The sequence below is a fragment of the Taudactylus pleione genome, unplaced genomic scaffold (assembly GCF_031769625.1).
Source record: "Taudactylus pleione unplaced genomic scaffold, aTauple2 ptg000019l, whole genome shotgun sequence".
In the NCBI taxonomy this organism is placed as follows: Eukaryota; Metazoa; Chordata; class Amphibia; order Anura; family Myobatrachidae; genus Taudactylus; species Taudactylus pleione.
In genome coordinates this window covers 16630677-16647829 of record NW_028284421.1, presented here as the reverse complement: position 1 = coordinate 16647829, position 17153 = coordinate 16630677, and the positions used below count along the sequence as shown (strand labels likewise).

Sequence of the window (17153 nt, the reverse complement as noted above, 5' to 3'; positions counted from 1 at the left end):
CCATCACTCTGGTACAAGTTGATCTTTGTCTCATCTGTCCATAGGATGTTGTTCCAGAACTGTAATGACTTTTTTAGATGTTGTTTGGCAAACTCTAATCTGGTCTTCCTGTTTTTGTGGCTCACCAATGGTTTACATCTTGTGGTGAGCCCTCTCTATATTCACTCTTGTGAAGACTTCTTTTCATTGTTGACTTTGACACATATACACCTACCTCCTGGAGAGTGTTCTTGATTTGGCCAACTGTTGTGAAGGGTTTTTCTTCACCAGGGAAATAATTCTTCTGTCATCCACCACAGTTGTTTTCCGTGGTCTTCCGGGTCTTTTGGTGTTGCTGAGCTCTCCGATGCGTTCTTTCTTATTGAGAATGTTCCAAACAGTTGATTTGGCCACACCTAATGTTTTTGCTATCTCTCTGATGGGTTTGTTTTGATTTCTTAGCCTAATGATGGCTTGCTTCACTGATAGTGACAGCTCTTTGGATCTCATATTGAGAGTCGACAGCAACTGATTCCAAATGCAAATGTGACACCTAGAATCAACTCCAGACCTTTTACCTGCTTAATTGATAATGAAATAATGAGGGAATAGCCCACACCTGTCCATAAAATAGCTTTTGAGTTGATCGTCCCATTACTTTTGGCCCCTTAAAAAGTGGGAGGCACATATAGGAACCGTTGTAATTCCTACACCGTTCATCTGATTTGGATGTAATTACCCTTAAATTAAATCTGAAAGTCTGCAGTTAAAGCACATCTTGTTTGTTTCATTTCAAAGCCATTGTGGCGGTGAATAGAGGCCAAAATATGAAAATTCTGTCAATGTCCCAATATTTATGGACCTGACTGTGTGTGTATGTATGTATGTATGTATATATATATATATATATATATATAAAATGTAATTATACTGTGTATTTATCAATTAACAGAATGCAAAGTGAATGAACAGGAGCAATCTAAATCTAATCAATTTTTGGTGTGACCACCCTTTGCCTTCAAAACGGCATCAATTCTTCTAGGTACATTTTCACACAGTTTTTGAAGGAACTCTGCAGGGAGGTTGTTCCAAAGATCTTGGAGAACTAACCACAGATCTTCTTTGGATGTAGGCTTGCTCAAATCCTTCTGTCTCTTCATGTAATCCCATACAGACTCGGTGTTGAGATCATGGCTCTGTGGGGTCCATATCATCACTTCCAGGACTCTTAGTTTTTCTTTACACTGATAGTTGTTAATGACATTGGCTGCATGTTTTGCTGCAGAATACATTTGGAGACAACCAGATGCCTCCCTGATGGTATTGCATGATGAATAAATAAGTGCCTGTATTTCTCAGCCTTGAGGACACCATTAATCCTGACCAAATCCCCTACTCCATTTGCTGAAATGCAGCCCCAAACTTCAAGGAACCTTCACCATGCTTCACTGTTGCCTGCAGACACTCCATATTGTACAGCTCTCCAGCCCTTAGGCGAACAAACTGCTTTTGGTTACAGACAAATATTTAAAATTTTGACTGATCAGTCCAGAGCACCTGCTGCCATTTTTCTGCACTCCAGTTCCTACGTTTTTCGTGCATTGTTGAGTTGCTTGGTCTTTTTTCCAGATGGTACGGCTTTTTGGCCACAATTCCATGAATACCACTTCTAGTGAGATTTCTCCGAACAGTTGAAGGGTGTACTTGGGTCCCACTAGTTTTTGCCAGTTCTGAGCTTATGGTACTGCTGGACATCCGATTTTGAAGGGAAGTAAGCATGCTGTGTCTTTCATCTGATGCACTGTTTCCTTGGCCAACCACTGCATCTACAGTCCTCAACATTGTTCGTTTCTTTGTGCGTCTTCAAAATAGCTTGAACAGTACATCTTGAAACTCCAGTCTACCTTAAAATCTTTGCCTGGGAGAGACCTTGCAGATGCAGTATAATTACCTTGTTGCTGTGCTTAGTCTTACCATGGTGAATGATTTGTAACATGAAACTGTCTTCCACAACCTCACCTTTGTAGCAGAGTTTGGCTGTTCCTCATAGCCCTGCAGAGCAGGGCTGTCCTCACAGGATTTTGTACAAAATGGACTGTGTGGGAACTGTTTTAGACAGTCTCCACATCAATCAAATTTACCTGTTTCCAGGCCTGAACCCCCCTGGGCTTCCTTTTCCCAGGTTATGGCTCAGGTGGCGGAGCGTTTGGCTGCCCCTGCACCCCCAGTTTGGGGTTTCCCTCAGCAGATGCATCCCCCTATGGTTATGCCCTCTATGTTTCCATCATGGATGGACTTAGGTGTTGGTAGAGGTGTGGCGTCATCCTCAGGAGTTTTTCAACCACCACAGACCGCCAGACCAAAACAGCCAAAATCCAGATGGTGTTCAGCCTCCCATGCAGGTGGGGCTACAGAGAAGGGTGAGTACTCCAGTACATCTGAGGAGGAGGAGGCACAAGATTCCTCTCAGGAGTCTAACTCCGAAGAGGGTGAAGATCATTTCCCAGTCCCCTTTTTGACCAGGGCAGTCAAGTCGGTGCTAAATATTGAGGAAGGGGAGCTTCCACATAGGAAGGAACCTCTGTTTAAATGCCAGAAGGTGGTTGAGGCGGAGTTCCCCAAGTCAGAGCATCTATCAGAACTTATGGGGGAAGCATGGATTTGTCCGGATAAGAAATGCCGTCCTTCCAAAAGAGTGGCGCTTTTATATCCTTTTCCGTCAGAGGAAAGTGCAAAATGGGAGACTCCGCCATCTGGTGATGCGCATGTGGCACAACTGATAAAGCGTACCACGCTTCTGATCCCGGTGGCATCATTAAAGGAAGCCACGGATAGAAGGCTTGAGGGTTGCCTTAAAACAATTTTTTTGCTATCAGGCACAGCCACTCATCCAGCTATGGCTACAGCTTGGGTTTCCAGGGCTATTGAGGAATGGGTGAAAACTTTGGCAGAATCTTTGCCAGATGCATCCTAGGAACAGCTGGACATGATTTCCTTTATCAAGGAAGCGGCGTCTTATCTGGGAGTGGCGGCCTTGGACGCTGCGATTTTTTCTTCCAAGGTCTCAGCGGAGTCCGTGGTGGCATGTAGAATACTCTGGTTGAAAGACTGGAAAGCGGATGCGGGGTCCAACAAGGCCATGGAATCCCTTCCATTCACAGCAGGAATTCTTTTTGGTCCAGAATTGGACAAAATTGTGGCCACAATGGCAGCCTCAAAAGCTGAGGGCCTACCTTCAGCAGCTTTGGCTAAACCCAGGCGGTCGTCTTTTTGAGGTTTTTGACCACAGGGCAAGACCAGAGGTCAGCCCTCGACAAGATTTCCAGCTAAGAAAACAGGATCTAGGAAACCCTGGCAGAACAAGAATCCAGTTTCCAGAGTCCAGGATAAACCAGTGGCTTGATGGGACGGGCCGCCCTCTGGGGGATCCCAGGGTAGGGCCGACTTCTTCGGTTTTCAGAAACCTTGCATCTCACAACAAAGGATGCCTGGAATTGGGGAGTGGTCTCCCGGGGGTATGCCCTGACATTCTGGAGAAGTCCTCCTCAGAGATTTTTCGGACTAAATCTGACGGAGGGTTCTGTAAGGGCTTTGGCTCTTCAACAAGAAATCCAATCCCTGCTAGCGTCAGAAGTCATTATTCCGGTGCAAGGGAATCAATTACGAAAGGGGTTTTACTCCAATCTGTTTTTGGTTCAGAAACCGAATAGATCATACCGGCCCATTCTAAATTTGAAAGGGCTCAACAAGTTTATCCGAGCCCCCGGGTTCTGTATGGAAATGTTGCGATCGATCGTGTTGGCAATGGAACAGGGGGATTATATGGTGTCCTTGGATATACAGGATGCATACCTCCACATACCAATCACCCAGCCCCATCAACAATTTCTACATTTTGTGGTAGGAGGAGAACATTTTCAGTTTCAGGCCCTGCCGTTTGGCCTGTCCACAGCTCCCCGGGTTTTCACCAAGGTGATGGCAGTAATGATGGAATGTCTCAGAAGCCAGGGTGTCAGGATTTTGCCTTACTTGGATGATCTCCTGTTGCTAGGTCGGTCTCCGCAGCAATTACAGAATCATTTGGGACTGACTGTGTCCTGTCTGTACAGTCACGGCTGGATTATAAACTGGAAGAAGTCATCACCCCTTCCAGTACAGCAGATGTCACATAAAGGCAAGATTGGACTCCGTGGCTGCCAAAGGAGAAGATTTTGGCCCTGCAATTGCGAATACGCAGATTGCTTCACAACAGACAGATATCTGTCCAGTCAGCTATGCAGGTGCTGGGGTCAATGGTATCCACCTTCAATATGGTGGACTACGCGCAATTTCACTCCAGACCATTGCAGCAGTTAATTTTGTTGCGCTGGAACAAGGATTACCGCACGATCAAGTCCCAGATACCTCATCTCTCTCCGGAAGTGCGTTGTGGTTGCAGAAAAGGCATTTCAGACAGGGTCTTCAGGGCTGGGGGGCAATGATCGGATCGCACACTTTTCAGGGGAAGTGGACCGAGGCGGAAAGCTATCTATCGATAAATATCTTGGAACTAAGAGCAATATTCAAAGCTTTAGTTCAGGCTCGGGAAATTTTAAAAGGCAGGCCTGTGCAGATACAGTCCAACAATCGCACTAAATCATCAAGGAGGCACAAGGAGTCGGACTAAAAATGGAGAAAACAGCGCTAGTGTGGAGTCTTTAGGTATAATGGGTGGGGTTTGAGAAATCAACCTTGCATGGTGCTAAGTGTTAATTAAACATAATGGCATCTGGCTCAAATAAACATTTAATAAGACATGTAGAACACAGTGTACCAATAAATCACTTCCCTAGGATAGGGACAGTGGTATACATTGGTACTTATATAAAATCGCATGTAGAAGCATGGGTGTACACCAGTTGGCTGATTATATCTCTTAATGTATGCTCTATCCTATTACGGAGGAAAGTTATTAGTGGTTAAGTCCCGGAATAATGTCCAGCAATGAATAGAGATGTTACCAATCCTATAGTGGTTAGCAAGGTGTCCTCGCAAGTGTGTCCACAAATGTAGGGATGTCCAGTGGTGTCTCTGTAGAAATGGTTGGGCTGGTCCGGAGCGGGTGGCAAATGACCACAAAGTTAGTGGAGTCCTCCTCAGGTTGGTTCAGCATACAAATAGGTGAAGTCAAAATCTCAGGCAGATAGATGGTACTAGGCTCAACGCCTACAATCCTTGTAGTGCCATGCCTCTTACTGGACATTCATTTAGTAAAGGTGATTTTAATGATTTGAATATATATATATATATATATATATATATATATATATAAGCAGACAGGCGGCACTCGTAGGACTTGTAAATGATCAGAAAAAGTACAACCTATTTAGGTAATTTTAATAGCGTACCAACGTTTCAATCCTGCACAGAGGATTTTTCTCAAGGCTTAAAAAATCCTCTGTGCAGGATTGAAACGTTGGTTCGCTATTAAAAAGACCTAAATAGGTTGTCATTTTTCTGATCATTTACAAGTCCTACGAGTGCCGCCTGTCTGCTGCTATATTATCTGGATTTTATCCTAGGGAAGGCAACGAGGCAATTTCTTCCTTATTACTGTGGAGTGCCAGTCATGTGGTAAATGACTGGCACTCACACTACACACACACACTACATTGAAGTTCCAAACATTATGGGGTAGATGCCTAGTATTGTGCAGGACTCCCACTAGCCCAGCAAAGTGCAGCAACTCGACATGGCATTGATTCTACAAGTGGACAGAAGCCCTCTGGAGAGATGTTGACACATTCTTTCTGGATAGCTTCCCACAGCTCCCTGATATTTGTGGGTGCAGGATGGACCTCTCCACCACATCCCATAAATTCTCAATTGGCTTAATTTCATGTCAGGTCAACATGGTGACCACACCATTCGTCGGAACTCTCCAGAATGCTCCTCGAACCAATTCTGGACAACTTTAGACCAATGGAGCTGTGCATTATTCTGCTGCAATATTCCTTAATTGTGGGGGTACATAAAGGGCTGCAAATGGCCATCTAGCAATGCAACTTAGCCGTTACCGGTCAATGACATGTTCAGCCACACCAGCGGACCCTAACTAGCCTTGCTGTGCTGTCTGGTTAGCCCACCATCAAGGTGGAAGTATTCAAGCACCGTTCTGCTTACTGGATATGACTTTTCCAATATCTTCAATGTCCACACCAGCCTGCATGGTGCCTTGACAACTGAGGCCATGGCCTCATGGGGTCTGTGCCACACCTGAACCCTACCATCAGCTCGAAACAACTGGAACCATAACTCATTGGATGACACCACATATTGCCAGTCCTCCAGGGTCCATTTACTGACGTCACAGGCCCATATAAGACTGTGTCCGGTGTTGTAGTGTTAAGGGTCTTGTGTGCCCATATCCCATGGAAGCTAAAGAATACACTGACCTGCTGGGTATGCATCTGGTACCTCCTGTGCTGAATGTGGATTTGATTTGAGCCAGTGTTTGTCTGTTACCACAGACAATTCTGGCCAGATGCCGCTGGCCACAATCATTAAGCACCCGTGGTCGGCCACTGCGCTGTGGGTGGTAATACCTACCATGAGGTATTCTCCGTACACACTCATCACTGTAGATCGAGGAATGTTGAATGTCCACACAACTTCGGAAATGGAATGGCCCATCCGTGAGGCACCCACTATCATGCCCCATTTGAGCTCCAAAAATTCATGTTGCCTTGCCATGAGCCTAGCCGGGGTTCAAACTGACTCGCGAGATGTCAGATTACAACTGATGCAGGTCTGAAAGTTTCCAAGCTATCACATTACCATTAACTTTGCATCTATCTTATAACATTTGGCACTTCAGTGTATATTTATGGCCTATTTCCCAAAATAAATGACATGGGGCCCTTTCTCCACCTCTTCAGATTACAGAAAACTGGATTTTGCATGTAACATAATTAATAATAAGCTTGTATCAACAGGTGATGGCAATAGAAATTAAAATGAATGTTGCTCAGTAAGTAGCCATTTTTTTATTCCTTGTATAGCGCCTCAAATTTAAGCAGCGATGTACAGAGAATATTTGCCATTCATATTAGTTCCTGTGCAGTCAAAGCACATATACACACTAGGGTTGATTTTTGTCAGTATCCAATTATGTATTTTTTTTTAACTGGAGCACCTGGAGGAAACGCACGCAAACATGGGGAAAACATGCAAACTCCATACAGACAGGGCTCTGGTCGGAAATTGATCTCATGAGCTAAGTGCTGTGAGATAGTAATGATAGCACTGTACTGCTCAAGGAATATCTTTATTTAATAATATCTCCTCTTTGTTGCACCTCCTGCAGAGCAATATGCATATTCACATAGTGCTAATGTATAGAAAACCAAATGAGACAGAGGCTGGTAGTGCTCCCACCTTTCTTTCTGTGAGCAGGTTATAGAGGTTTAGCTGTGTATCCATGTACCTATTCCCACTAGAAGTGAGTTAGTTAATTAAATTGTAATGCTGTCACACTGCAGAGACATGCACTTCATCTCTGCTTGTCTTCTCCAGCACTTCTCCGCCTCTCCCTGGAGAGCCATCCATTCAGCAGATGGTTTGAAAGCCAGGACAGTGTTCTCCTGATAACCTGACTGAGCCTAATGAGAAAAGACAGCGTTACTGGAATAATATACATTGGATCACTTAATGTTTCCGTAGCAGTATTGCCTTCTATATATGTCTATTATAATGGATTTTACTGTGAATATATATTTTTATGAATTAGTAGTAGTGTATTAAACACAATACAGCAGCTGAAATGTTTCTTGGCTGTAACGTCATTATTTTCCAGAGACAGAGTATTTTTGGATAGATAATCAACACTCTTTCTGCCCTCATACATAAGTGACAAGTAATATACTGCAGATTTCTTTGAGGTTCACTTTAACAAACAAGCAAGAGCCTATTTTATTCTTTTGCAGCACCATACACAAGGCCTGATTCAGACCCGCTCACAAGTGGTTGAGTGCTCGCGAGCGGATCGATGGTGTGCTCTGCGGCCGCGCAGCGTGTGCACAAGCCCCGGAGCGAGAGAAACACTACAAAAGGGGCGGCTGACTATGTTGATCGTGTAGGCGTGGCGGAGGGGGTGGCTTCACAAACAGAGGCGTTCCCAAGCGAACGCCTGCCGTTTGTGGGCAGTGATGTCCGTGAGAGAGCTTCGGCTCTATTAGAGCCAGAAGCTCTCTGGGGCTTGTGGCCACGAGACCCTACCACTAGGGTCTCATCACAATCCCGATGGTCGCGATGGTCTTGACCATCTCGACCATCATCCTGGCCGCTCGCAATAGCTGTGGGTGGTCACCCACAGCTATGTGAGCGGCCAGGAGGTCGCACAAAATAAAAAAAACGCCCAGATTCAGAGCCCAGATTCAGAACGAGCACTCTTTCAGAGCGTCCGTCTTTGAATCAGGGCCACAGTACAGTAGTGACCAGGGGTGTAACTAGACCTAGGGGGGCCCCATAGCAAAATGTTCTCTCCAGGAGCAGCCCAGAGAGGAGATGCTGCTGGTAGGTGGGGTCGGACTGTAAACTTCATTAGGCTCCACCTCTTCCTGGGTAAAGTCTGAGATTTGCAGCTCTGCAAGGAGGGAGTGAGGCTAATTGATGCGATTCACTTAATTTTAGCCCTTTCCATATGGACCCACAAATTCCCTATAAAATCTCCTCATCCTGCCCACTTCACTAGGAAGTGGGCGTGATGTGGGAGATCTGCCAACTCTTCCGTGGGTGTGGGGGGCTACCCGAAGAATCGCAAGCCTTCTGTGACTTCCGGGAGTGTAGGCAAATATGATACACTGACAATGATGCCATTCTTAGGCACCTACTCCTTCTACCTACTATTATTATAGCTTTGTCCTACACTCCATCCTAAAGGTGCCCTGATGGCATACTAATGATGGGTTCTTTTTTGCAGAGCTGCAGCCCACAGTCCCCCACTCTCTCCCTCCACTCTCCTGTGTGAAATGGCGCCCAATAATGTGGTCCATTTTGCATCTTTCATTGCATTTTATAAGAAGATTACATTTCTATTATTTATCCAAATGGAAACATCGAAGTGCCACTTATAATAAAGTAATAGCTGATGATCCTCACTCTTCATCTCATAAATGAGACTAATCAGAGTAGTGTTTTAGGTGGAATAATGAGAAGTTTTATTTAATGAAAGGTCAGGTTCTAAAGGACTAAAATCATAATTGCCAACTTTTGGGACTTTTTATTGAGAGACCCAGGAGGTAAGTGGCAAGTACAGGGAGCTTAGTATGCAATTTGCACTATCAGGGCCTCACCACCACGGCATGATGCTACTATGGGGCAGGGCCAAAATTATGCAGTTCTCTGCAAATCGCGGCAACCAGGTCCTACCCACTTGTAGGCAGGATCAATGAAAGTTCACTACTGTGCCTGAAGTCAGAGAGAGCTCCCTGAAATTCAGGAATCTAATGGACATTCCAGGAGAGTGGGCAAGAATGAGTATGAATGAGTAGGATGTTGATCTTTTATGTCACATTTACATTGATTCACAATATATATACAGGACTATAACTAGAGGTGTGCGAGCAGTGCTGTAGCACAGGGCTATGTGGGCAGCACCTTCCTTGCCCCACGGTTTCGGCATGCAGCTTGCAGTCTGAACCCTGTAGACTGTACTTCCCGGTGCAGATAACCCTGTAATCTAAGAATTACAAAACATGAAAAATGTTTTAATGTAAAACATATGGTATGTAAAATCAACTACAAATGTTTAAATTAAATGAACTGGCAAAGTAGGCATTATAAATGGTACCAGGGTCGTTCATCTGGTTCCATCCCAGTTTTACCTACTTTCTGGCTGCCCCCTCCAGGAGGCTGCGTCCACATCACAGCAGGGGGCATGGTACAGCAATGAGTGGGCAGTGAAGGGTGTTGTGGCTCAATTGCATCATAGTGGCCCCCCCACGGTATAGGGCCGATGTTACAGGCACTGTACATCAGTGGGCGGGGCTACAATGACGCGATTCAGCACGAATCACATCATCGGCCCCCCGCACTGCCCACTTTTGCTCAGGAAGTGGGTAGCCACGTGGGGAGCGAGCAGCAACGGGGGTGGTGCAGGCCGGCGGCGGCTGGTTCCGGGAGACTTACCTACTCTTCCGGATAGTCGGGAACACTACCCGATTTTTGTGAGCCTCCCGACCGTTTCTGGAGAGTACGCAAGTATGTTCCATGTATAATTTGGCTTCGAAGTAACAAAGTTCTGTTGCAAAGACAAAGGAAACTGCTGTGTACTAGTAACTAGACAAAAGCTACAGTTAACTTAATAGTTACCCAATGTTATAATAAAACATTGATATATGGAAAAAAATACCAATTAAACATGAAGAAAATTCAGTGGGCCTGATTCAGAGTTGCAAATTGAACCATCTGTTATTGTTAACAGAATATTTAAATATATTTTTACACTATTTTGGAGCATCCAAATATGTGAAATTGTGTGACTGTACATAAGAAAGAACGAGATGTAATTTTACAGAAGGGCGATTTGATACCATATCTAAAATTCTTAGTTTTGATTTTATTGTCTCCTAATATAAAAATTAGTATTTAATATTTTTGGATGCTTTGAGTAGTGTAAGATATAATAAATCAAATGAATAGATGATTTGCTATTAGGTCTATGTTTAGACTAGATCTGTCTTATAACCAGTGGCAGAACAGTACATCGCTGGGCCCCATAGCAAAATATTAGTAGGGGCCTGGGGAAGTAATTCTCTCCTCTCAGCCCCCCCTATGTGCTCTCAACAAAACGGAGTATTCCTATTCTATGTATGCTCTGTCCGTGCATGCTCAGAAGAGGCCTCTGCTTATTTGAAAACCGAGTACGAGGTGAGCAGGGGCAATCCTTGCATACTGCACATTATAGTTCTGCTCTTGCTTGTAAACATGTTGATCTCTCTAAAATATAAAACAGCAAACACATGTGAAATATGCAAATCTGAGATCTAATTAAAATGAAAAAATAATGCTTTTTTTTTTTTACTTTTCATCAAATAGGAGCAGCCAAGGATTCATGCACATGAAGCTGTCACGTACCAAAGAAAACCAGTATGTATTAGGACAGAACAGCCCACCTTTTGACAGCGTACCAGAAATAATCCATTACTATACCAGTCGCAAGTTACCAATAAAAGGAGCAGAACACATGTCATTGCTTTACCCAGTTGCAATTAGGACTTTGTAGCTTTGGGTTGGTGGCTGCTAATAGAAGATGGATCCATGCAATACCCACAGATGAAGTGTGGGCATAATATTGCTATTATAAATGCTATACAGCCTTTCTCTTGAGACATTGGCAAAATTGACATCTTACCAAACCAACACATGATCATGAGTTGTATGAGTGAAAAAATAGCCAATCTTGGTTTTATAATTTTTATACCCATATTTATATTGTATGTGGAAACTTACAGTGCCAAACCAGTGCACTTCAGGACCACTGATATGCTCCGCTGCCACCTCGCCCTCTTCCCATCCCCAGTACATGTAACATCATGAGATCACGCTCACTGCAAAAAGGAGCCTGGAACAAAAGCTGGGCAGATGCAGGACATGCAGGGCGCCTCTCTGGGAACTACAATACAGCCAAGAAGATGGACTCAGGTGCAACTGGGACAGCAACTGTGCCGACTTTGCAGCCTTCCACCCTGGATAGCAGCATCGGTTGCACCGTCCTTTGTAAATTACAACATATCGCAATACATTCTTCAGTGGTTCTTATAAAACCAATAGTGGCTAGTTTTTTCTTAACTTGAGTTACCAAATTATAAAAATTAAAGTAGCCCACTTGAATAGGCACAAACCTGTTCTTTTATTTAAGATGATCTGGGACAGTATGTCCTGAATGTTGCAATACTCCGATCTACAGTTTAAAGTGCTTGTTATTTAAAATGTTTTTTTTTATTTCCCTGTATACCATCCTTTCACTAGAGGCAACAGTAACCAACAAGGGAATTAGAACCATCGTTTGCAGTGTGTGAGTATGTGTGTAACAGTTCAGCAATACTGTTTATTCCTGTCAAGTTGTAAGGAGGCCAAGTGAAAGGAACAGATTGTGAAGCTGGAGTTAATTTTTGTTGGGCACAATGAAGGCAATAACAAATTAGTTTTTTAAGTTTGTTTTATTTTATAGTCTTAGTTCATGTCCCTTTTTGAGTTTTACAGCTTTCTCTTCTTTGTCGATATCTCATTGCCATTACCATATGTCACTTACTGTAGTAATTTATATTATTCTTAGTCCTATTAGTCAAAATATTGAATTAAGATTTATTGCACAGTCAAAACTAGTGCCTCAGTGTTACACAACCTAATTATGTTGTGACACAACTACCAAACCATTATCCCAAAACACAATTGTATCCAAATATTGTAATACATTTTAACCTGAATGGCGAATAAATGCTTATTTGAAAGCAAAAGTAAATTACAGCAAATCTAATATAAAATAAAAAATAGATAATCTCTGATTTTACATATGTTTAATTTATTTTTAAGAAATGTTTTCATTTGCCCATTGAGTCTTGTGACTCCTCCAGCCTTTTATTGTAATTGGTTTATTAATTTATTTAATTTTTTTTAACAAGTTTTATTCTTGTTGGTGTGGTCAAGAAATATATTGAAGTTACTTTCTGACACTCTGTCTCATGTCTGTATTTTAATCTGAATTTTTTTTTCTAATGCGTAAAATGTTTTATAAAATGACTTTAGCTATAGTTAACTTAATCAGCATAGCAATGAAAATGAAATCAAATGTTGATTACAAAGTTTTCTGTATCTTTTAGGTCTTACCTAAGGGTAATCAAACCGGGCTGGCCATATAATTTGTTTTCCTAGTTTATGACCAAACTAAATCTTAAGAAAAAAATAAATCCATCGATCATATAACCAGTTAAAGGATTGGAGAAGAAATGTTATTTTTATATAGTATTAGTAACAAAATGTGTTTGTCACTTCATTTTTATAGACTTCACAAAATAAATATGGTGTGTGCACTTAGTGTTTTCTGGCCAGCCATTTGAAACAACTAAAATTAAAGATACAGCCTGCACTGGTGCTAGTTCAGATAAACTGTTTCATAACAATTATTGTCGATTTCCAGCATGCAACCAAACTTGTTCCTTTACAGCCTATATCTTAAATTTTTGTTTACATAAAAATGACTGGCCTGCCAAGTCAAGATAAACTAAATGTAAATGTATTGATCTCTCTAGCAATAGGTAGGTACTGTGGGAGATCTGTTCAATAAAATATTATTTAAGCAAGTTGGTGAGTGGATAGATTATATTACTTTCATGAGCTATTATACGATGGAACTTCAATTAGTTAGGGCTGTGGATTCCAGACTGTCCAAACATTTATATTTTGTTACTCAACACATTTGCTTTAATTCTGGTTGTGAAAAAATTAAGACAAAAAAAGGGACATGATGATATTATGTGTAAAGATGAGCACAAATTAACAAAAGTGAAATAAAAAAAATAAAAAAGCTCTTTCAACTTGGGGAATAACTGGAAAGCTTTCCCTATCAAATAGGTCAATTTGATTTCTAATTTGGCGCTAATTGAAAATATATAAAAATGCATATTTAATATAAATGATATATAAATTCAAGCAACAAAACAACAATCATTTCAGGACAACCAATCCTTCAATGAAATAGAAATATCTATAGATAATGACAGCACAATAGGGAATATGTGCTATATTAAATGTGTGACTGACTGCAGGAAACACCTATCAGTGAATTGAGTTATACTACTGTAATAACAGTAATAACAAATATTAAAACACATAATTGGTAAATACTCAACTTCTTGGGAGCCAAGCCGGACTAAGGAGAAAAAAATCAAATCACCGCTGGCTAATATATATTAATATAATAAGGATGTTGTGTATGTCTGTTTGCTCAAAGTTGGTGCAAAAACTACTGAACCGATATGCATAAAAAGCTGCATCATTTTGTAGTGGAAACCATTAGAAAATAATCTTCACTTTTTGTCTTGATCCGACAAGGTAAAGCTGAGCAATAACGATAACTAAATTTATTGACATTATCAATGCAAGAGATGGGCACTATGCCACCATATGGAATAGACTATCCCTTTTGTATGTAGAACATCAGTGTCCTGAGTAGCCGGTGTGTATTTCACAGTATTCAAGCATAAACTGATTGTTTCATTTTTCTGTGCTTGTGAATCTTTTTTACAGAATCCCATCAAAGTACTTGCCTTATAGTGTCAATAATTGGTGCTGACCTGACATTATTAGACCATTCAATAGTTCAAATGCAAATATTATATAGTGGTGGTCAATAAAAGACTCCTATAGTCGACAGTTGATCAACGCATTTTGTGTCTCATGTGATACTTTTTCAAGATATTGCAGCTGTTTTCCAATCTTCTTAAAACAATAAAAAAAACAATTGTTACCATAGGGCTTTCCTCAGTTGAACCAATTAATTAGGCTCCACATAAGCCATGTATCTATTCATGCATTTAAAAAACATTCAACCAAAAATACAGTTCTTGATAACAGAAAAAATTACTTCAATGGCAGGAAAAAAGTAGTCAAATATTATTTTTTGGCACACTTATACCAGACTACTACCTAGAATGTGGCTAAGAATTGTATGTAATCCAATTAGTCACCTTCACAAGTTGTTAATTTAATTTAGACTACTGCAGTCCTTCAGGCCATGTAACATAGAACAAAGAAAAACCAATCTAAACTTTTTTGACCAAAAGCATATACAAATAATTCTGTTCAAAAAATTTCACATTATTCAACACCACTATTGAGTTTGATCTGAACTACAGGACTAAACTCCCTAATGAGTTCGGGTCAGGACAATTATTGGCACTATAAGGCAAGTCCTTTGATATCTGATTTACCAGAACAGACAACTGAGATGTAACCATTTATTTCCAAAGGAAAACATTTGGATGCTGTGAACTACAGCTAAGGGACTTCTACTGACTGCTCTGGATGATGACGAGCTACATATAGAGGGACATTGTATAAATTTTATTGATATTCTGCCTATTTTTATTCAGCATTAGCTAGCGGCAATGTTTCTTTTCTCATTAGTATGAGTCATCTTAAAAAGGTTAATAATTAATTTTCTGAGTCTATTTTTAGAGATGTCTGTTTGATCACTGTGTTGATGTAATATTAATTTATTGTTAAATTTAAAATAGTTAAACTAATCTTGTGAGTTTTTCCTGCAGAGTTATGGTTACATATTTAATATAATGTTTATTCTTTATAGTGCTGTCATTATTTGTAGATATTTTTTTTTGTGGCTTGTATCAAAAGTGAATTTTAATTTATTTTTTTGTATTCAATAAAAGTAAATATTTTTTATTATATGACCTGCAAAATTAATTCTCACTATTACTAGTGGTTAGGTAACATATTTATGCTCACCAATGCAGAATTTATTTAATTGAGAATATAAAGCATGGTTAAGAGAAAAGCTTGTCAGATTTCGTACAAGTCGATTTTTCACTGTTTATTGGAAGAACATGGTTGATGAGTAGATCGCAAAACTTCTGACATATCCACAAGTCAGTACTACTTGCTCTATCAGCTACGTGCCTTTTATTCTACTGACATTAAATGAAGAAGCTCTTTGTAAATTACAGCAGCTGTGATATTACATTATCATAGTGCTAAAACAATGTTTAAAAAAATAAAAATCTCAAGCTGTCAGAGTTGTCTTGATTTGATGTTTTTTGGAAATGTTATTTCTTTTAATCATTTTTTTTCGGTCTCTCACATAGTTTCATTATCATTGCTCTTTACTTATCTGCCCATGAGGTGAAATGTCTGGGTACATACGTCCACCGGGTGAAGGAATCTGCTCTTTGTTACTCTTACTGTTTGTGTTTTACTGCTGTTACAACTTTACGTTTGTGACTTTTGCCTTGTTAAATAAAAACTGTCTATTTAATGTAATAATTGTGTTAGTATGTCATTGTATGATTGTATGGGAGACCTCGCAAAATCTAGACATCCTGTCTAAACATTTCATTTAAAAAAATGAATAAATACAAATAGTCAAAAACTCAAGTTGCCATTCTATCTCCCATTGATGCTTCTCCTGTCTCCACCCCTCCAACTTCCCCCTGAAAAAATGTAAAAAAAATCTAGCAGCATTATTTTTGTTACTTAAAATAGATCAAGTGTAACAAATTGATTTGTGCACTGCGTGGTATTTTTGTGTAGAATACTTACAGTAATTAAAAATGTTTGTATATGTGTGTGTATTAGATAGAGATATGCATGTACACATACATACATTTATAGATATATAACCACTGACAAGTTTCGTCTCATCTAGTACACTTAATTATGTATTTATGTATAGACAGGGAATGTTACACATGTTGCAATATACTGTAATTTAAGCTGGCCAACTCCATCAAAGTCTTTCTTTCTGGCCAGTACTACACTGTCTCTCAGACAAGTAAATTACTCTGATTCCTTCCACACTAGATGTCACACAGATTTAAACATAGGCTTTGTGTTTTATAATGGTTGAGGTCTACCTGCACACAGACTCATAGAGCCATTGATTGCCCTAAATGTAGCAAATACTGGACACCTATGGAAATATGACACACAATGGGTTACATAAGCTTGAACTGTGGTGCAACAGAAATGTGACTACAAACCTTTTTATAAACAAAAAGCATTATTACATAGATGGATGAATTGATAGATACACAATATTATAATAGCGTATTTTTAATATATTCTAAAATTAGGCACCTAATATTCATATTGTATATCCCATACACCTTCTATTTTCTGTGACAAAAAATGGACTGTGTTCTATCATTCCATCAATCTTGCTGATCCAAGGGACAGGTCATTTTCTTAAATGGAATTTATTGTTACTTAAGACCTCATTGGCTAAAATATGTTGGATGACTATTTAAATGGTAGTCATAGTGCAGATTAACAACATCACACAATGTGAGAGACAAAGTAATTGGACCATAATGGTAAATCTTTAAGGTACAAAATTGCCTGGACCCTGATTCTCTTTGTGGAGTTCTACATTGCTGACATGTTTCTACATTTTCAAGCTG

General features: G+C 40.4%; 1 protein-coding gene across 4 annotated transcripts in view; it reads left to right on the top strand.

The window, feature by feature from the left end:
* The window catches only part of SHF (Src homology 2 domain containing F), a 336957-nt gene extending 320940 nt beyond the window's left edge, over window positions 1–16017 (top strand). For all 4 annotated transcript variants that reach the window (XM_088445631.1, XM_088445614.1, XM_088445623.1 and 1 more), the window contains one exon: window positions 11056–16017. In XM_088445631.1, coding sequence (XP_088301757.1) covers window positions 11056–11242 — 187 coding nt within the window. In that variant the 3' untranslated portion in view covers window positions 11243–16017. The remainder of the gene's footprint in view (window positions 1–11055) is intronic.
* Window positions 16018–17153: the final 1136 nt, after the last annotated feature.